Raw genomic sequence first — 21,638 nt, forward strand, 5'->3', positions numbered from 1 at the left:
ACTTCTAATAACACTGCAGAGACAACCACTTATGCCACAGTGCCCATCAGAGGATGCATCTGCATTACTATATTAAACCTACTATTTTTTAGTCCAACACCCTGTTTCATTTGATAAGATCATAAGACCATAATGTAACCACTAGTTTAATGCTAGCAATATTTGACTGTGGTGAGCCACACCACTCTGGAAGGCAAACATCCTTTGCCATGATGCTCCTGAGTCTTTTAATAATAGTTTTACCTGCGGTAATTGTTTAAATGGTTCATTATTATTCAGATGAACCAGCCAGTGGGGATGGCTGACTATTTAGAAAAGGGGACAAAACCTGTCCTGCAAGATCATAAAGAGGAAAAAAAGCAAACATATATAAGAAATAGAATAAGCTTTGTTGTGTAATGGTGTTGATGCAGCTGCAAATGTCTTACTTAAAATGTGGCTACAATCTGTTGGGTATGGGGCTAACTACAGACACTGTGCACAAGGAGGACACATAAAAATGAGTCAGCTGAATGCTAAACGTGTTACGTAATATCAGACTATCTCACAATATTGAGTCGTGACATTGCACTACTGATGTTGACTGCAGTCAACCTGGTACAGCAGGCTACTCCCACTGCTTTCTCGTCAGATTTTGAGAGTCTTTCATTAGGATGACTTTTAGCTAGTCAGCGCTGTCCTCAACCAAGACTGGTCGGCACATTCTTCTAGGTGGACACACTTCCCGAAAACAACCAAGGTTCAGCTTTGTTATGTAACGTTAATGCCAGTGCAAAATTATTGCTTTGCCTTGCTTTCCGTTGATGGCTTTAACAGCTCCAAAACCCCGACTATTAACCCCACTGTCAAAACTAGGCTTAGTGCGTTTAGGCTAGGTGACAGCGGAATTTCAGGATCTCAGGAGTGTCAAGCTTTAAGTTAAAAGGCATACCAGCAGAGGCCTAAGGCTGGAACTTGCTGCCCAAATGTCACCGTCCCAAACGGGACGTTAAACACAGTCGCTCGCTCCCAGCCCTCCCTCGTCGCCTCTGCTGTCAAAACAAACCAACCTCTTCAGTTAGAAGTCTCAAATGTTTCCCAGGGAAAACATACACGTTACCCCTGAAATCACAACACCAAATTGTAGGCCACAAACACACCGTTACACCTCACTGCTAGCCTTATCTCCCGTCTCGGGACAGGAAACACGGTGCAAGTTAGCTGTACTAGCTTATTTCTTAGCAAGCTATCATACAACAATTTGATAGAAAAAAACTTACAATGCATTTCCTGCCAAGGTGGTTGAAAAGGCATTCGTTTTCCTGCGTTGTCAGTAGTAGCGACCCGACATTTGCTTGCCGCCGTTGCGACGGATGTCCACTCATTATTGGTGGTCAATTTATAAAGTATGCACCGACTGTAACTCGTTATATGGGATCCAAAAAGATACATAAACAATCCCTCGGACATCCGTGGCCTTCCTCCGACCCCCTCACACCGGTTCGGTTTATGCCGGGGGCCCGCAAGACTGGGGTGCCAAAAAATGTATGCCGTTTAGGAGTGCAATGCGACGTCCCGCTCCTCTTTAAAATAAGGTCAAAACTGCAGCGACTAGGCGAAGAAGGAAAACGGTAAAAACTTTCCTGGGAAGTCCGGCCGCCAGAGAGCCAGGAGCCAGTTCCATCCAACATGGCAGTGTTAGGACGAGTCCACTATCTGGGAATGGGGTCCACACTTTTCCCAGCTGTGTCACACATAATCACCAAGAGAACAGTTCGGCAAGACAAACGGTGAAAAGTTTATATATATGCAATTTTAATATGCAAGTATATTCTGTTAAAAGCCCGGTGAGGAAATTCTACTTAATAAAATTACAATTCTCAGCACACTCTCCATGGAGATGGTTTGGTCCTGTCCGCCCGTGGCTTTTAAGACAGGAATGTGTGCTAGTGCAGAATGGGAGGAGAAAGAAATAAAGTGCAAGTTGCCAAGATAATGGCATACAATGCTCTTTGTGAGAGGAATTATTGAACTGAATATTAAAGCAAAGATAAGCCTACACTTTAAATTAACATCTTAAGAAGTTCATAAAAGAACCACGGAAATTATAATTTCTCTCTAATTATGATAATGTGCTATTTTATTCTCAGAGAGGTTAAGTCATGGTTCAGCTACAGAGCTGTTATCTGGGGCCCTATGATTTCCTAGATGATAAACATTCCCTGGGACATGAAATGATTTGCACCCCTGAATTGAAATGCTTCTGAGACGATACACAGGTATCTTCCTTTCATTGCTATAAACTATAAATAGCCTATAAATAAAGTGAAGTAGAATTAACACTGCTCCAGTTACTAAACATAGCCTCAGGTGTAAGACTGCCAAGTCTGACATAGGCCTATGCTTCAAAGTATATTTCAGTGTGTTTCTCCAGAATCCTCGTCAATTGACTGAAACCACAAAATAAAACACCCCTTTTGTTCTTGATAAATGGCACAGTGTTAAAATATTACAAAAACATAGCCTTTTCACATCAGACATTTTACTCTTTCCAAAAGATAGCGCTCAACAATTAAACAGACATATTTAGAGGCATAATAAGTGGTCTTGAACAAGGGCAGCATGCATGGCTCATACTTATTTAGCTAATATGCCTAAGGGTGTCCGTAATACTCTGCAACATGCTCAGTCAGGCTCATAAACGGGTGTTGTTTGCAGGATGGCAGTCTTTGAGAGGTTATACAATTAAAATACATTTTATACTTTTTGAAATATATTCTTGCACACTCCTACATTTGAAGTAGTCTTATGTCAGGTATCAAAAGCACACATGATGTATAAGGAATTTGACATGGCTATATTGGTGCTAAAACCTTTACAACTGCAATTAGTGAGGGTAAGTGTAAATGATATATGCCTGCACCAGATTTCATAAAGTCAAATTTCTTGTTATATTTTTTTAAGTAGCTGATGAATATAGTGATTTTGATTTGCATAGATTCATGCAGAGTATGACTTGAAATAAGCTCTTCCATAGTCTTCATGACCCAAATTTCAATACAAACCCTGTTTGACACTGATATATTCATAGTTGGCGCAGTATGTAAACATCAACTCATCAACTCATGACATCTTCATACTCCATGTAGACCTCATATTCAAATGTTACTCTTGTAAGTCCATGTCACATACATACACAAATACATACACATCACTGTAGATGTTGTCAGCTGCCAAATAATGTAAACACAGTCCATCAGACTGGTGTGAAATGTCAACTCAGGCTAAATTGTTCAAGCACAAATTTCATTAAAATTGTAACCAAGCTGTCAGTCAACTTGTAAGAGAGAGGTTTCTTTTGGACTTTCATGGAAAAAAGACATTTTTCTGTCTCCTCCAATCATTACACAATACCTAGTTTTGATTATGACAAAAGGCCTTTATTGTTTCACCTTGGTCCTGATTGCAGAGATTTCTGCGTGTGTTCGTATATGTATGTTCGTTTGCATCTAAACATGAACATATGTGCATGTGATCATGTGGGTGTGTGTGAGTGTACGTGTTGTGCCCGGTCAGTATGGGGGGCGGGGGATGACAGAGATGACAGCCTCAAATGTCACTGGTAACACCTGTTGTGAATGACACTGCACATTAACCAAATGCAGCTTTTCATGATGAAAACAAAGTCAATACCTGTTTATTTCTTCTTTCTACAGTTAGGACGAATATGGATGCCAGACCATGTTTTATTACAGCATCTTGCTATTTATTGCCCTTGTTAAAAAACGAAATCTGCATCTTACTTTGCCGTATAATTCTTGCTCTATTTGCATTGTGTTATTGACCTCCACATGGAAAATATTCTTTTAGATGCTTTGATAACTAAAAACTACAAGTCACCCTTACTTCGTGATGTACCAGTTTCACAAACATACATTTTAAGGGATACATTTCTTTGGTTTATCATCAAAGATCTTCATATCAAAAGCTTTGCCAATACATTTAAGAGTGAGAAAGATGTCTTCAATCCAATACATCACTTTGTAAACAAAGCTGATAGTGAGGATAGAGTTTTTCAGTAAAGGGTGGGTTGCTACACTCTCATATTTAAGGGAAAACTATGTGGATATTTAGATAAAATATTACCTTCCTACTCTCACTGATGGATCTCTCACTGTTTCTAAAAAAACGTAATTTGAACATAAACTCAACCTGTTCTGTACATGCTCTTTTACACTTACTTCCATGTACTTCCAATTCCTAACCTAATTCCCTGCTCTTCAACAGAGTCTCATCGAACTCGAAAAACCCGACCGACAGGCAGAGAAACACCTCGGGGAAACGCTGCACTACTCCGCCTAGCCTTGGTTTATAGATCTATAGAAGTGTTAGAAATGACTCATCCTGAATAAGGAGTTTTAAGGACACTTGTGTTCTTCATGCAGAAACATGAACAAATTGGCAGTAGATGGACAGAGAGTGGGAAATAAGAGGGAGGGAAAGTGAGCTGAGCAGAAAGAGAAGCAGTCAAACGTCAGTATGCTTAACATTACTGAGAAACAGCCCATTAACTGTCCGTATTCCAGGAAGTTGCCTGGTGTTTCAGGGTGAAGTTAGAGCCGGTTAATTATGATGATGACTATGATACTTTTGATTACAAAGGTACAAAATCCCTAATGCTGATAAACTTTATGTATGAAAATGGTTTATAAACTTCTCTTTCTCAACTTGTGTTGTGAGTGCTTTCAGTCCAGTGCATAAAACCCAAATTTCCCAAAGGCTGTCATAACTTAAGCAAGCAATTACATAAGTAAGGAAGTACATTGTTCATCTGTCAACATATTGAGAAGGATACAGATGCTCTATTCACAGAAATTCAATGATACTGACAGCTAATACTGCCTGGTATGCACTTACGCACACAATAACAAGAGAATTGAACTGAGAACAGATACCTAACTGACATTTCTGAGCAATGCTAACAAGAATGCATGAGGTGTGAGCATGAGCAGTCTTTTCAATGCATGTGAATATACCCGTATGTGTTTGTAATGTTTCATGTTTATGTGAATGTGTAGTTAAGGAATGGAAAACTGCATTATTTAGGTGTTAATGCTGCATGTGTTTCGGGGGTTATTTGTACCAGTGCAGACACACCTTCTGGGGCTACCCTTGTGAAACATTCATTTGACCCACTTTCCACAACAAAAGAAAATTGAGGTTATGAGAGAAGGAGGGAAGAGGACAACATGAATATTATATTTAGAATTCTGGAGGAAGACATCCCCTACGGGCCGCTGTATGAATATTTTATAAAGCTGGCCTTTCCACATCTCCCCAGCATGTTCTACAATGTGGATTTTTTGGAAATATCACGACGGGGTCACCTTAACAGAAATACATTCAAACAGGCAAGTATTGTGGTTCGCCATGGGTGGCATTTTGCTTTGTGCTTAGGTATTAGATGATTGCACAGGTTCACATACATACACAAATACATTCATACATGCTGATTCACAGAAAGAAAGTCAGAAAGGGTTAGGAAATGATTGCATTGACTTAGCAGTTGCATCATTGGCTGACACACAGTCAGACACCGCTTCAGTTTGTAATAAATACAGAGATGATGGTCATGTAAAAGAATAATCAGACTAGACCAGTGTTTTTTTCCCAATTTTTCTCCAATATATACTTTTTTATTGTAAAACACTGGATGCTTTTACCTCTTCAAATCTCTAAAGACTATTCAGATGAAACAGTCGGAGAAGGAAACATCAAGTTTCGGTTAAACTGCCCACAATTTATAGACATATGCAACCTGTGAGAAGGGGTCATGAAGCTTACTTTGCTTTAAATAGCCAAAAAAGGAACCACTGGATTACACCATCAAATATACTATGTTATAACATATGGTGTTACATATTATGATATTTTTCATAACTGGTCTACTCCTCATTTGGGTGAATCTGTGTATTAATAGATCTGTTAACATAATAGCATTTTAGAGGTAGAGATGCATTGAGCTGCATTTGCTGAAACGTGCATCAGCTGTACAGTTTAACCGTAAGATGGCAGCATTACACTAGATATTATAACACCAATGCTGGACTGTGCACTCAACACATTGGTTACTGTATCAAATGACATTTGCCCTACATGTATGGCAAAAACACAATACACATCCTGTGCTATTGTGCACAATACTGCCTTCATACGGCATCATACAACTAGGAGATTGATAAGAGTGATGGATTCGTGGTGAAGAGCTACTGCCTATCTCTTGGAGCAGTTATCAAAGTGTTCTTCCATCTTAACAATTTTAGGTTGCAGTGTTGCAGTGTCATTGTTTGGAAAGAAAACAATGCAGCTCATGCAGCTATGCAAATCAGCAGTAGACATGTACTTAGGGCTTGTTGGTTTGGGCTTCCTTTAAAACTGTGTGCCGTGGTAAATTCTTGCCAATGACCAGCTATGCTTGCCTAGGAATAAGGAAATCTCACGTGTCTGTTTTGTCAGTGTGTAAGCCATACCTGATCACCTTGAGATTTGATCTATCAGCTGACTGCAGGGTGCCTACCTATCAAGGAGAACAGAAAAAAATAGAAGGGTTAAGAATATACTTATATCTTCTGTTGCATCAGTACATTAAACATTTTAGTTTTGTCCCAACAAGCTCAATAACAAAGAAAGTCTTTAGTACCAAACCCTCTGGGCTTAGTGGGTAGTTGAAAATACTGCACTGGAGCTAGCCACAAATGCTAGTTCAAATCTAATCTAATCTAATCTAATATAATATAATATAATCTGGCCTATAGTGGAGCGCAGCATGTGCAGGTCTTTTATTTTAGTCCTGTTGTACCTTATGTCTCTTGGAAAAAACACGGAAGGAGGAAACATTTTTCATAGTTAAACTATTTGTTGGAATATCAGAACTGAATTGATCGTAGTAGCTCTATTGCTCAATTGATCCTATCTGGAGAGGAATTGATTTCATATCATAAAGAAATAAAAACAAACCCTTTTTGCTGGATATGATTTCTTCAAAGGAAAGTTACACTATAAGTCACTAACTCATGATGAGAAAACAAGTTTTTTTTTTTTTTACTGAGACATAATCTTGTTTACTTAACTAAAGTGTATTTGTAGTACTAGTTTAACAGAAACACACGCAGTTACACACACACCACCATCATCAAAACAACAAGGAGGGACCAACGTCACTGTCCCACTGTTCATACTGTGTCACTAACTTGTGAAATAACCACCACCATTTGGTATTACATGTCCCTGACCAGACACATAAACACATACAGTACACACAGGTGAAAACAGTCCAATGTATGTATCCCACAGTGTTCAATTACTTGTAACATGGAGGTGAAAAGTGCTATTATTAGTTATTATTGAGTTATTTTTGCCTGTAAACACTGTGTGTGTCAGACATCTCTTATTTTTTTACATTCTCATAGAAGAGAGAAGTGTTGTTACTGGGCTCTACAACTCCTCTCTTGCCACCTAGATGTCAAACTTTCCTGTCTCCTAACTGCTGGGGGATAATGTAAAGATCTTGGCTGCTGACTGATAGCATGTTGCATATTATGCAATTCTTTTTCCAAATAGGCCAACCTGCCACCCAGTGGTATTGTTATTTAATTACTATCTTGAGCAATTACCATTTGCTTGAATCCTTGATGGATGAGAAAAGGCAGCCAGAAATGTGCTGCATATAGCATTACTTGATAAATATTACATCAAAACAGGTCCTGGATCTATACAATTCCATTTGGTTCCATGGTCTACACTATTGTAATTATTTGTTTATCCCATCCCAGGTGACAAGCACCAGCGTCAACACCAGCACAATAACAGTCTAAGCTCCATACTGATGCCCCACTCAGTGTGCTTCACTATGAGGACAGTGCACGCTCCATAACCTCACACCCAGGTGTGCCTTTCTTCTTTGCTCCAAGTCAAACTTGGCACTGGGCGATCAAAACAAGACGTTTTTCTGAGACAAACAACAGAGCAGAGTGCATCCTTGTACACAGCTCTCCCCACCGTGCCTCTCCTCCCCTACATGTACCTATATCAGATATCATTTTTGTAAGGATACTCTCACTCTCTGTGCTCCAGTCAACACATCTCATGGTGAGACGGTTCCACTGAAGGCATGTCCAGGTATTGTGTCTTTTTACATTGTCTGTAAGTTAGTTTTGAGTTGGTATGTTGTGGTTTATCATTTGTCAAGGTGGCCTCATCTTGATTTAGGAATGCTTAGATAGGAGAGACTTGTGGTTTGTGTTTGGCAAGACAAGGAGAGTGAAATCATGCCAACCTTGGTGGAGTGGAGTAGAATCCTGTGAATCCTAAAACTCTGACTTATATCAGATTTCAGGTCAGAGTTGATAGCTGAGCAGACTGAAGAGATAAGAATTGTTGGAGGTTTTGCATTTAATTTAAATGTACATATAAAGTAACTAAAGAAACAATACTAGCCAATCAGACAAGTAGAAACAACATCAGATTGTCATTGTATAATTTTGGGGCGTCAGCTTGTTCTAGGCTTTCTTTGCACACACTAAACATAAACGTCATTTGTCTGAATATATTAAAAAGCTAACATTGTCTTGTTTGTTTCATTATAGTTTCATTACAGCAACATTGGCCACCAATATGTACATGTTTATTAGCATATTAGACTGTAATATGGAGTTTGATTGGTTCTGTTTTATTGTGTTTTTGTTCTGGTTTTCTTCAGCTAGACGAAAGGATGGTTTCAGTCACACAGAAGAGCAGAAGTTGTGTGCTGCTGCTTCTCTCACTCACCCCATCAATCTTCCCCCCTCTGTCCATCTCTATCCTCCCTGCTCTCATCATCTCTGTCTGGCCGGTTCTTTCATTATCTGACCTGACGACCCCACCTGCTGGTAACATATCAACCGTTTCCAACGCTTTTACCACTCCTGCAATTCTAAAATCACCCACCTCCACCATCAGCACAACGTCTTCGTCAAAAGCCTCTATTATAACTCTGTATCCCTCTAAATCAACGTCAGCTACCTCTACAGTGTCTCTCTTTGACCAAACATCCTACAGAGGCCTCCACATATCCTCACCTTCAGCTGCTACAAAAACATTTACCCCTCAGTACCCCTGCAAACTTCTCACAATATCCCAAAAAACTATAGGACTACCTCTGCACAAAAACCTAGCACGTCATTTGTCCAAAATGACTCCTGTGTCTGCTGAAAAACTTCCTCTTCACACTGCTAAACAATTTCCTCCCACCAACTCAACTTCACTTCCAAAGAGTTTGCCATCTTCCTCTCCACCTCAGACTGCTTCACACAAGTGTCGCTCTCCTGTTCCAACATCATCCTTTTCCACAGCATTCTCGACTTTAACCTCTAAAACATCACCACCTCCTCCTGCCAAAACGTCCCCCATCCCTCTCCCCAAAACCTCGACATCTCCTTCAGAAGCAGCGGCCTCTCGTCAGCCCGGACCACTTCCGCCTCCCTCTCTCCCCCACACCACAGGTCCGCTGTTTGAGCACCAGCCTTTCATTGTTAGTTGGAACATACCTGATCTGGTGTGTAACAGGTACAACATCTCACTGGACACCTCACCCTTTAAAGGAGTGACCACACCTGCTAAGGTAACGGCACCAATATTTGATTGTTTTCTGTTGGAAATGGAGTTCTATTTGATACCATTAAAATCTATAGCTGCATTACACATGTTGTAATCAAATTACAAGCTCATTTACTTTACATAAAGCTATTATGCAAGCACATTTGCAAGGCAGTTGCTAACTGAAATATTTTTCTAATTAACTTTGCTACAATTTTTGCTTCTAAACAAATTACAAATTAATTCTGGGTCTTGTTTCTACATGATGCCAGCACAGTAAGATGCATGAATATTTACAGGTTAATGCCCATGTAGGAGGGGGCCTCTTCACTGGAGGTTATAAAGCTGTTCTTCTTGAAAATGTCTTATTTAAGGTAAATTCACAGGTTGATTCACTTGTGTCATGTTTCTGTTGCAGGTCCCAGGCCAGTTCCTGTCTCTGTTCTACACAGATCGATTGGGTCTTTACCCACACGTAGACCTCACTAGTAGGAAACAATTCAATGGTGGCATCCCTCAGAGAGGTAACCTGAAAGCCAGTATGAACAAGGCCAGAGCAGATATTGACTACTACATCCCATCCAAGTGAGCCTTTTACCAAAAAATTAAAAAATTCACCCTTTGTTGTTTGACACATTTGATGCTGATCTTTAACCTCTCCTTCATCCTCTTGTCTTCCCTCCAGGACAAGCCGAGGCTTGGCTGTGATAGACTGGGAGGAATGGCGCCCCCTATGGGACAGAAACTGGGGCACTAAGAGAATCTACCAGACTTTATCTGTGGCTCATGTTATGAAGACAAACTGCTCCCTCACAGTACAGCAGGCCACAAATAAAGCCAAACAACAGTTCCAGGTCAGAGCTAACTGTGTGAAGGTTCATAAAACTAATTCTATAGCTCTGAGCAGCTAATTAATATTGATGAATAATTCTTCTCGTCTTCTTTCTGTCCTTCCATTTCAGGTGGCAGCGAGGAGTTTCATGTCAGGGATGTTGGCAATGGGCAGAGCTATGAGACCCAACTATCTCTGGGGCTTCTACCTGTTTCCTAACTGTTACAATTATGGCTGGGAGAAGCCAGACTACACAGGCCGGTGCTCCAAGGAGGTGAGGAGGCAGAATGATGAGCTGCTCTGGCTGTGGGAGTCCAGCACTGCCCTCTACCCCTCTGTCTACCTGCAGGTTGGTTAGATTGCAGGGCAATACAGACATTTTATGGATAAGTTATCCCTAATATTATTCTCAGAATTTACATTCCTCAGACGTATTTTTTCCCTGCATCCTCGCACTGTTTCAGGTCTCTCTGGCAGACAATCCCAGAGCCGCCCTGATGGTTAGAAACCGTGTCAAGGAAACTTTGAGAGTATCTTCCCTGCCCAGACGGAGTGGCACTGCACCCGTTTTTGTTTACATGCGACCTGTCTTTGTCGACCAGAACAGACGCTTCCTCAGCCAGGTAAATGAGGAATTTAAATGTTGATTTGTTTGATACATGCTGCAGTCATTGGGAGACAATTCTTAATGACGACCACTTACTAATCCTACTTAATAAATCAATAATTAAATCCACCGTTCAAATGGATTACATTTTTAAAACGACTCATGAGTGAGCGATCACACACTTGACGAGATTAGATACATCTTAGGTTACTTCTTCATCTCAGCAGTGAGGTGTTTCCAGCCTGAGGTCCAATTTTAAGAGGAGTTTGGTTTCTTGGCGTAACAACACCCTGTTCAGGTGGTAACCCTGTAACCCTGTAATCCTTATCCTCTCTTCTCACCTTTTGGGGAAATAAGAACAGTGTAAACGTCTGTGCTCCATGCATGCATACATGATTGTTGTGTGTCTCATTTGTGAATGCCTGTGGTATTTTCTGTATCTGTACAAAAGCACTAATGAACATATTTAACCATTTTTTGTGCAGGGAGACTTGGTCAGCACCATTGGCGAGAGTGCAGCAGTGGGAGTGTCTGGCGCTGTGCTTTGGGGGGCCAGCGCTGATTATGATGACCAGGTAACGTCACACCGCAGACCTCCACTGGACTGCTGAAAGACATTGACAGTGTACTGATGGCAGGTAGTCAGACCAGAGACAATGTGTTCAATTAGATGATATAGGAGTCTGCTTGTCTCTGTGACTGACTGACAATACCTCAGTGGCACAGGTACTGATGGTCTGTGGTGGTTGGTTGTGCATCAGTATTAGTTAATCCATGGCAGCAAAGCCAAGATTAGCTTGATGATAGTGACTTTCACTGGATGTCTTCTGAAAGAGACTTCACCATGTAAATTCAAATTACTGAATGTTCTTACAGTTAGATATCGTTATTGTGTATTATTCAGGGCACTAGGTTGTTATTCTAAGATGAAATATTGTAATTTTTTATCCAGCTTTCCTTAACCTGTCTTGTCTGCTTTCACTTCAGTTAATGAACTTCAGTTAATGAACTTGACTGACACATGACAACCTGTAAAAATGTTCTTTTAAAGAAATAGTTTGGGAAATATGCTTAATCGCTTTCTTGCCGAGAGTTAGACGGAAGACTGATACCACTCTCATGTCTGTCCATTCAATATAAGGCTAGAGCCAGCAGCTGGCTATCTTAGCTTAGCATAAAGACTAAAAGCAGGGGCAAACAGCTGGCCTAGCTCTTTCTTAAGGTAACAAAATCTGACAACAACCCTTAAGTTCACTAATTAACATGTTATATCTTGTTTGTTTAATCCGCATGTTTTTACTGAGGTTAGCTTTGTGCTGGACTATTTCTTGGCTAGGAGCAGTGACTTCCTGAAGAAATAGTCTGGCACATAACCCACCGTCAAACCACAACATGTTGTTTTTACACTTTTTTGTTTTTGCACAGGATAAAGTAATGAGATATAACATGTTGGACAGAGCCAGGCTAGCTGTTTCCCCCCGTTTCCAGTCTTTATGCTAAGCTAAGCTAACCGTCTCCTGGCTTCAGCTTAATATTGAACGACAGATATGAGAGTGGTATTGATTTTCTCATCTAACTCTTGGCAAGAAAGCCAATAAGAGTATTTCCTAAAATGTCAAACTTTTCCTTTAGTCATAAGTAGGCATATTAACATATTTCAGGGCTGTTGACTTACTGTAATGTTCAATTTCAGACATACATCATTCTTCCACTCTCTTTTCTTTGCTCCCCAGACTTCTTGTGAAGCCCTTTCATCCTACCTCTCCTCCACCCTCAACCCATACATCACCAATGTCACCGTAGCTGCCCAGCTCTGCAGCAACTTCCTGTGTCGAGGGAATGGCCGCTGTGTCAGAAAAAACTACAACTCCAACCACTACCTCCACCTAAACCCTGAGAATTTCAGGGTCATGCATGTTCAGAACCGCTACCTTGTCCTAGGGAGACCTACCTTCGCAGACCTGAAGACTTTGAGCAGGAGGTTTACCTGTCAATGCTACAAAGGACTGAGTTGCTCTCCCAGGACACACAGAGAGCTAGCCAAGGCCCTGATGTTTAGTGTGAAACAAGAGCTGTACCAAAAGGCTCACACTCTGAATAAATCCATGTTGGATGATATGCAACAAGCCAGTATTACTAAGGACAATGTTAAAAAGAACTTGAAAGTTTAGCTTGTAATCAGAGTTCAGACCTGAAGTTCTTTTTTTCAGGAAACACACCACTTAAACCAAAACATACTGTACATTCAGACCTGGGAACTACCCAGTCCTGTCACAATCCAGTGCTGGACACTCTGTGTGTTTAGTCCACTGCGTGATTTGCATTTGTAGTGATTAAAGTGAAAAGACTGCAGGCATTGCTCAACTGAAGCACAAAAGCAGATTGCGTCACAGTGCATCCTTAGTGAACCTGGAGCTACTGGCTTAGTTGAGGAGTTTCTGCCGGGTTTTCTGCTACAGAAGTTTTCTGAAAGAGTTCAGGGATACCATCAACGTTTTCGTCATCAGCTCACCTTTTTTTTTGTTATTGCCTCCCATCACACATACATTTTGCTGCATTGAGTGATTTAGCGTATTAGCAGCTGATCATCAGCAAGATTAAAAGGGCTCAGGAAGCATCACCTCATCTATATAACGCATGTATACTATGACCACTGACAGAACATGTTCCATGGCCTTGCCAAACAACAGGGCTACCATTCAGGGGTTTGCCTAATCTCAAATAAAACAAATACTGTGCTATATCAGGTAACTATTAGCTGTGACAATATTATTGCCACTGGGCATCTGCATATGATTTGAATGTGTATGTAAATAAATGACAAGAGACAGGGAGCAACAGTGTTGTTGGTTTTGTTTTGAACTTCCCTACACAAGACAGAGAAAATAGGATGACTTGGTGTTGAGTAAATGAAGAGTTCTGTTAAAAAGTCTGTCTCAGAATGTGATTAACCAAATTAATTGAACTGTGCTTTGTTTACTTGATTTAATTAGTTTTAAGCGATTGGGCTACATTCTTATTCTGGTGTAAAAGCACATAAACAAATGAAAAGGTTGCTCACTCCTTGGTGCACCCCACAGGGGTTTTCACTTATGAGAAACACAGGTGTGACTAACATCATTAACAATGGTGCGTTCTAAGTCAGTAAGCCATGTGACAGTGACCCAGCATGCACAATACCAGGACCCTGAAACCAAAGCAGCAAAATGGAATTCAGCCATTATTCATTTTATTGTCCATAGGACTACCTGTGCCTTTTCCTACTGTGACATGTCTGACTCTCTTTATAATTTTGTTGTATATATTAGAACAGGACAATTTACACCTTTACCAATTCTGTAATCACATGGACTTTGTTGACCTAAGGTACTGTAAATCCCTGCTTTGCTACACCCAACTTTAACATGAGCAGAGGTCTAATCAGATAAGTGAAAACACCTGTGTGGATGTACAGCGCTTTAAAAGCCGCATGAACAGATTTTTTAGGCCACTAGAGGGCAGAAGAACTCCACTAGAAGCTAAAATTAGTTTCTGCTAGCAAACAGTTAGCAAGCAGTTACCTACTTACACATCTAGCAGACGTGAAACAACATTAGCATTCATTTGGGGACGTGTTTCTGGCCACTTGACAAATGTAAGTCCAATATTCAATCTTCTTTTCACTGTTTTAGTCTCCAACCCCTGAGAGAAATAACTGGGGCATTAGCTTGCTGACCAGCTAATAGCTAACTTTGCTTTGTCTTTGGTATTGAGCAGGCGGTGTACAGTGTGTTTATTGGAGCTTTTTGTTTGCTGAAAACTGCTGCCAGTTTCTATTGGAAACAGGGTTGATAAGAGCTAGGATCCATAAATATACAGTACATGTGCTGCAAAACCCAAAACAACAAGCTTAAAAATGCTGAAAAGCAGCAGAGAGCTGCAGAGTTGAGTGTTAGCTAAGTTTCTGAATTTGTAACTAATAGTGACCTCTTTTATATTACGCATAATAGTAGTCATTTGATTCAATGTTAATATTAGAAATATTGATTAATGGAGCCTTACACATTAATGGACTGGAAAACCTACATTAGGCTACAGGGTTAATTTTTCGGTCAAACAGTTCTCACAGCATCCCACTTCCTGTTTTCATCATGTTGTCATGCTGCAGTGCATACTTCTGATTGAGAGTGCTAATGAATTTTATGGAGGAGTTAGTGTATGGTATTCCCATTGTAGTGTTGTCAACAGATACTGTGGGCCATTGGTGTATTGATTGAGGCCTCTGGGAGGTAAGCGTCAGGTGTGTCTGGATTTGTGTGTTTGCTTGTGTCACAAGGATCTCCAAGGTGGTTTAAAGAGAGAGAAAGATAGTTTGATACATTGTTGGTGGCTACATTGCTGGCTACTTATCAATTAGAATTTAGTCAGTTTGTTCAGTTATTACTAACATGTTTCACATGTATAAACTGCAACAGAAAGCACAGTAAGCATCAGAAAACAAAAATGTCCTCTACAAGTTCAGGATGCAGACAGAAATCAAGTAAAAGCTTTAAGTGTGGGCTTTTTGTTGAACTTTCTAGGTTCCTCTCTGTCTTGTTTCATTTGTTTAATTTATCACAATATCTCAACAAGGAAGCAGTAATGAAAAACAACACAAATCATTTTTGTGTGCACCAGGAACTAGTGTGTGTGTTCTAGTATAGAAAGTAACTTCCAGGCATAAAGCCAATGTTACCTATCATATAATCTGTTTGTGAATTTGTTTTTGAGTTTTTGCTGAGACCTGTTTCGTGCCTGACATGATATGTGTATCTGGCCAAACACAAATGTACAAGATACTGCTGCCTACAGTTGACAGTACCATGTCAGTGAGTCAGCCTGAAAATAGGTTGCAGACCTTTTTGTTTAGTTGCTAGCCAATAATAGTGAATGGTGAAAATAGAGCTAAAACACCCAGGGCACCTAATAAAAAAGAAAAAACAAAAGCTTCCTCCTTATTGCACAATTTCTCTTGCAAGGCTTGCTTGCCTCCTCCGCTTCATTTTCTTTACACTTCTCCCTTACAACTGAAGTGGTCAAATAAACACAAGATTATAGCTTTTACTTGGACTCTCCTGGTCCATTTTATGAGGGCAAGTAATATTTTATACAATTGCAGTGTGAAACATAATTGCTCAAAACCCTGCTGAATAATGTAAATGATGTTTCACAACATTAAAGTTAAGAATGAAGGAATGCCAGTCGTGCCACAGGAAAAATTCAGATTTAATTAAAATTGTAAGTTGTATAGTACATGCCATTGCAAATTTCATTCCCACCTCTCATATCTTTTCTAAAAGCAGTTTGGTCTTTTTTTTAAAAATTGGTGAGTAACAACAGCACAAAGTAAAGTATGATTTAAATACAGTTATTCGGCCATGGAGAATCTTAAAGATGTAGAAAGTACAAATTCATTCTCTCGTGTGGCTGTGGTTCAGTGAGTGCAAATGTTTAAGAACCTTAATATAGCTGCCAAGTTGAACAAAAAACCCCTAAACACACCAGACACAGGCTCACTAGCACTGTAAAAGTTCAGTGCTAGGGGTATCAGCTAGTGGTTTTAAAGTAAATGGTAAGATATAATGTTTGTGCCAATTTACCTTCTAAACATGTGCAGACACAGACTTGACAACTCACCCACAGACAAGAAGAAATCTTTGACAGAAGAATCTGGTATCTTAAGAATCCAAAGTGAATGATTCTAATATATTTAATGAAGTATAATGATTTTCAGTGTCGTTCCCACACCATACAAGGGCATATAATTATTACGTTTACTGAACCCTTAAAACAGACTCAAATCTAGCAGAACAGATTCCAAGCATGTCTAAACATTCAGAAAACACTACTCATTCCTACAATAAGGTACTATCAGAATTTAGAGTTGTGATTAGAACAAAATGTGTTCTAATTATAAAGGAATTATTAAAGGGCAGCTTCATAAATGATAGGATTGATTCCAGCACTAAGTTAAAATGCTACTGTGGGAGTGAAACAGCTTCAACTTCTGGCAAATCCATCACTTTATCAGCCACTTAATTCTGTATACCCAAACAATGGTTAGTTATCTAACAAAGTGATGTGTATAGAGTAGTTTGCTAAGATTTATCACCATTTGTTTTGTCACAGTGCCAGGTACTTAGTTTGTTAATAAGGCATAAGACCACTATAAACCAATTTTGTGTGTTAGAATATGCTCTACAAAGTATACACAGTTGGAGTTTATTTAGGGATTATTTAAATAAAAAATATTCCTTCTGGATTTACAATATGTCTGTTAACACCCATCATTTAGCGATGGAACCAGTGTTGATCTGATAATGGAACAAATGCAACCTCACTGACTGAAACCGTCATTAGTGCTAAAGGTTAAGACATTTTTATATTGATTTGCAAAACACTACTGTGCTTCAACTATAAAAAGAAGAACCCCATGGACACCAGGCCTTGTTTGTTTGAGTCTTGACTCCGTTTGCACATGACGGCACTCCAGCAAAGTAACGTTTGGTTCATGAAAGATTCATAGCAAAATCTCACTTGGCTCCTCATATCCATTCAGCTACAGGTTTTCTTGCTACATATGTTACTGGGTTTATCTCTACTCTAATAGTTACCATGCATTACTCGGGGGTCATTTTAACAAGCTGAGTGAAAATAGGGAGTTTGTTTCAAAATGTAAATTAACAATAAAAAAAAGAGATGAACATTTAAAAACAGATTACTTGCATGAAAGAAGATGGAACATTAGGTACTGTCCTCTTAACAGCTGTTTTTATGTCTTCTTTGTCTTGAGAATACTGACTTTTGAATTTTGGTGAACAAAACCTAAACCATAAACCGTTTGAAACAAAACCTTCCACATGTTATTTTATTTCTACTTTGTAGCATGCAGATATGAGCTACAGTTAAAACATGCCGATGCACATGTAAATGACACGATCGAGCCAACTCAAACTAGACCTGCCACAATGCATGTAATGTATAATAAGATGGCAAGTCTGCCACTGCAATCATTAAAAAAACAGAATATTCACACTTCCAAAGTCATGAAGACTAGTAAAAGATTAATATTACAACTACATTTTACATCAGATAAAAATGGCAGTAGGTTTACTGAATTTAAACAGGTTAGGTAAACAATGCAGTCCAGTATTTAATCTTTATTACTGGACCCAGAAATATCAGCTGGAAAATGTCTCATCTGCATACTGGTAACAAGTGTCCAGACTCCAATGTAGCCGACTCTAAACTTGCTGAAAATATTAACTGCTCAACATCTGCTCTCATGGCAACATATTGCTGACCAACTGTCCAAAGACTCAAAGTAATTATCTTAAATACTTTGGATATGTGGACAAATGCAGCTATTTATACCATGATTTGAGTTGAAAGGCCAAACTGGTCCCACATTAAACTGATTTGATGAATTTAGAATAGAATAATGCCTGCTTGTTTCTTCATGAGTCTAATGTGATCCAGACTTTCCCTAGAAGTTAAAACCTCAAAAAGAAAAATTAAAGTAGTTTTGACTTTGACTCCAGCTGTCCATTGACCTCTCCATTCTCACCACTCAAATCATTTACATCTTTGGTGCACTTGATTCTCAGCAGGACATTAGACAGTATGTCCTGATACAGACTGAGGCAGACCCAGCCTGGCAAGTAGAGGAGGGTGATGAGCCCCATGAAGTTGTGAGGATAATGGGAGTAGTCCCAGGAGCAGGCGTCAAACTGCCTCAGGACCAGACCCCAGGAGAACTCCCAGGTGTAAATGAAGCAGATGTAGATGGGGAGCCGCCGTAAAGTCCCCCAGCCTCTGCTGAAGTGCAGGTGAAGGTAGAGCTTTTCCACCACGAAGCTGCAGCTTCCGTACATCAGGAAAGACCACAAGGATGTGTGGCCGCTGAGGGTCCGGTCAGACTTCTCCACAAAGTTGAAAATAGAGGTGAAAAGCACCTCATCCAGAAAGCCGTGCATCCCGAAGAACAAGAAGCGCACTAGTCCTGGGAGACCGCGTGGAGGCCCCCGATCATGACCGCTGTCCTCCGGCCCGGTTTTGCTCGGGGGGGCGGCGGGATGATACTGCAGCCTTAACAGCCCTCTGTGAAACACCTGGCCAAAATAGAGAGCCAAGATGTAGTGCACGGCCAGCTGCGTGCCAGATACCACCCTCACCTGCTCGGTCAAAGTGTTAATGTTCCCGATCAGGATCTGCAGCCCGATGTAGACAGACGGGTAGAAAACAAGATGAAACACTACAGGCCGACCTCGGAAACACCTTTTCTGTGAGTAGATCTTCTCCAGCGCAAAGTGGGTGAGTGAATGCATAATGCAAAGATACGGAGAGGAAAAGCCCACCAGTTTAGGGTCCCGATAATTCAAAACCCCCTGTAACGATGAGAGCAGGACATCCAGAGTCACGCCGTGCATCCCGTAGAAGTAAAGCCGCATCCATCGCGGCAGCTCCCGCAGCGACTCCGCCGCGTCCTCGGTCTCTCCGGACGGTTCTTGTTGGCGGGGCATTCGCACCATTTTTAAGGCACGGGCGGGGTCTCCTGAACGGCTGCGAGGAGCGTCTCGCCACCGACTGGCCATGGTCACTCACTCTGTCTGGATAGATCCAGCTGGCCTCTTCCTACACATTGTTTTCTGTTATGCTCCGCTGCGGCCGCACAGTGAAGCGAGCTGCAGCTACAAGCATCTCCTGCACTGTGCAGAGTGACTGCTGCTTTCTCGTGCTCCCCGGAAAACCCTGGTTTTGTGGACCCAGCTTGAGACGCCCTGTGGCGTTTTCTTGTAAACAAACAAAAGTTTGGTCAGCATTTGGTGTTTCTCGCCTAAACACATTGTGTGCCTAAACACATTTCCTTCCTCCTAAAGCATTTGCAAAGCCTATTTTGAATTGTACATTTTCATAGCCTATGCACATTTGAAGCTAGCAGTATTCTTCTCTGCCTTTGTGTTGCTGCTCTAGGTCGTCATTTGCATCGTTATAACAATATTTCCAAATTTCCAATAGTACCTGAAGGCAGCATGAGAGAGAGAAGCTGATGGAGGCTGTATTGCTGTGGTGGAGACATGACGTTTTGGCTCTAATGCGGTTATTAATTGAACTCATGCCCCTCTGCGACGTCCTGACGCTGTGTAATTACGAGTCATTAATTATAATTACAGCAGATTACTCTGCTGTTATGATAGACCAATATCGGTCCTCACTAAACTCATTTGTAAAATAAAAATGTAGTAAACTAATCCATCATCTTTCATCAGAATTAAACAATCACCCATCATATGTACCTAGACCTGTGTGACTCAAGATGGACCATAGATAGATAGCCTGTATCATATGTTCAGATTTCATTCAGTTTTACAGGCTAAGTGAAAAAAAAGAAGAAAATTCAGTCCATTAATGCATTCTGCATGAAGTAGATGCAGTCCAGTCAAGATATTTCTGACTACTTCCTCTTGTGGTTCCCTGCTTTACTGTTACACTTTCATGAACTGTAAAAAAATAATACAATGACACGTTTAACAAAAATCGTTCAACAATACTTAATATGTATACAGTAAATCTCAATATGAAACCATGGTTTCAATGAGAAGATTAAGGCTACTAATCAGCCACTATTCCAGCAGGACTGTACCCACGATATGCTGAACAAATACTGAACATGTACAGTGATTTGAATTTAAATTATAACCAAATCAAGTATTTTGTGCACACACAGTTGAGAAGGCTTGCAGTATATCTGGATGACCACAGAGGGGCACTGCTGAGTGTGTGTGACCAGAATAGAGTGATACTGTATAAGGCTAATATTCTCTAAAGGGAACTGAGTGCATTTTCATGGTGCAGCGTGGTGTTGTAACTCACTCATCTCTTCTTGAGATGTGTCTTATTGGTTCAGCTCTGAGTTTCTGGCTCAATACTGTGCTGAATGCATGAATGCATGCATTAGTGTTAGTTTGGTGCTGTGTGTTTGTGTGCCCACAAAGAGAGTATGAATTTGTGTGTGTTTGTATTCTACCTCTTTGAACAGTCTTTCACGGTTTCACTGTATATATTTAACTGTATCTGTTTGCACCTTGTGAGGGCTATGTGAGTGTCAGCATGTCTCTTCAGGATGCAGTTTTGTGTGCCCAAACTGTTTCTGTGTGTGTATATTCATGTGTGCGTGCTTTTGTGAATGTTTCTGCCTGTGTGCTGTCTATGTTTGTCTGTGTGCGTGAATGCATAAGCATATTGTGTGTGTGTGTGTGTGTGTGTGTGTGTGTGCATGTGTGTGCACTCAGAAGAAATAGAGATATCAGTGGTCTTTCTGGGCCACAGAGATAACAGTGTGTCTCTGCATGGTTTAAAACTATCAGAATCACTTCAGCACAGAATGAACTCCAGCCTCAACCCACTCAGTCGTGACCCAGAACAAGCACATTTTCAAACAGTTTGGGTCAAAAACAGCATTATATGCCAACTGACAAGATATGACCGTCTCTCTCACACACACATACACATCTCCACCATTTTCTCAACCTCCACTAAGTGCACTGCTACAGGTAATAACAGCCATTA

General features: G+C 40.5%; 3 protein-coding genes across 3 annotated transcripts in view; 1 reads left to right on the plus strand and 2 right to left on the minus strand.

Moving 5' to 3' along the window:
* Nucleotides 1–1,689, minus strand: part of waslb (WASP like actin nucleation promoting factor b) — a 32,606-nt gene extending 30,917 nt beyond the window's left edge. Inside the window, 1 exon segment of the mRNA XM_044185497.1 lies at nt 1,260–1,689. Within this exon segment, the coding sequence (XP_044041432.1) occupies nt 1,260–1,364 (105 nt within the window). The 5' untranslated portion in view covers nt 1,365–1,689.
* Nucleotides 1,690–7,839: 6,150 nt separating this feature from the next.
* LOC122871002 (hyaluronidase PH-20-like) lies at nt 7,840–13,877 on the plus strand. Its single transcript, XM_044185500.1, has 8 exons — nt 7,840–8,157; nt 8,738–9,637; nt 10,031–10,197; nt 10,298–10,466; nt 10,575–10,793; nt 10,909–11,067; nt 11,537–11,626; nt 12,785–13,877. The coding sequence occupies exons 2-8, from the start codon at nt 8,750–8,752 to the stop codon at nt 13,220–13,222; spliced, it is 2,130 nt and encodes a 709-aa protein (XP_044041435.1). The 5' UTR covers nt 7,840–8,157; nt 8,738–8,749; the 3' UTR covers nt 13,223–13,877.
* Nucleotides 13,878–16,277: 2,400 nt separating this feature from the next.
* On the minus strand, nt 16,278–19,860 carry LOC122871003 (transmembrane protein 229A). Its single transcript, XM_044185501.1, has one exon. It carries the CDS (start codon nt 19,661–19,663, stop codon nt 18,584–18,586), a length of 1,080 nt encoding a protein of 359 aa, XP_044041436.1. The 5' UTR covers nt 19,664–19,860; the 3' UTR covers nt 16,278–18,583.
* Between the last annotated feature and the right edge of the window lie 1,778 nt (nt 19,861–21,638).

The sequence above is a fragment of the Siniperca chuatsi genome, linkage group LG23 (assembly GCF_020085105.1).
Source record: "Siniperca chuatsi isolate FFG_IHB_CAS linkage group LG23, ASM2008510v1, whole genome shotgun sequence".
NCBI classification, from domain to species: domain Eukaryota; kingdom Metazoa; phylum Chordata; class Actinopteri; order Centrarchiformes; family Sinipercidae; genus Siniperca; species Siniperca chuatsi.

Bases quoted from the DNA above. Each gene is read 5' to 3' on its own strand.
- LOC122871003 (XM_044185501.1), bottom strand. From the start codon at position 19,663: ATGGCCAGTCGGTGGCGAGACGCTCCTCGCAGCCGTTCAGGAGACCCC.
- LOC122871002 (XM_044185500.1), top strand. From the start codon at position 8,750: ATGGTTTCAGTCACACAGAAGAGCAGAAGTTGTGTGCTGCTGCTTCTC. The intron at 10,467-10,574 runs GTCAGAGCTAAC...CTTCCATTTCAG, and splicing joins AAGCCAAACAACAGTTCCAG to GTGGCAGCGAGGAGTTTCAT. The intron at 11,068-11,536 runs GTAAATGAGGAA...TTTTTTGTGCAG, and splicing joins ACAGACGCTTCCTCAGCCAG to GGAGACTTGGTCAGCACCAT.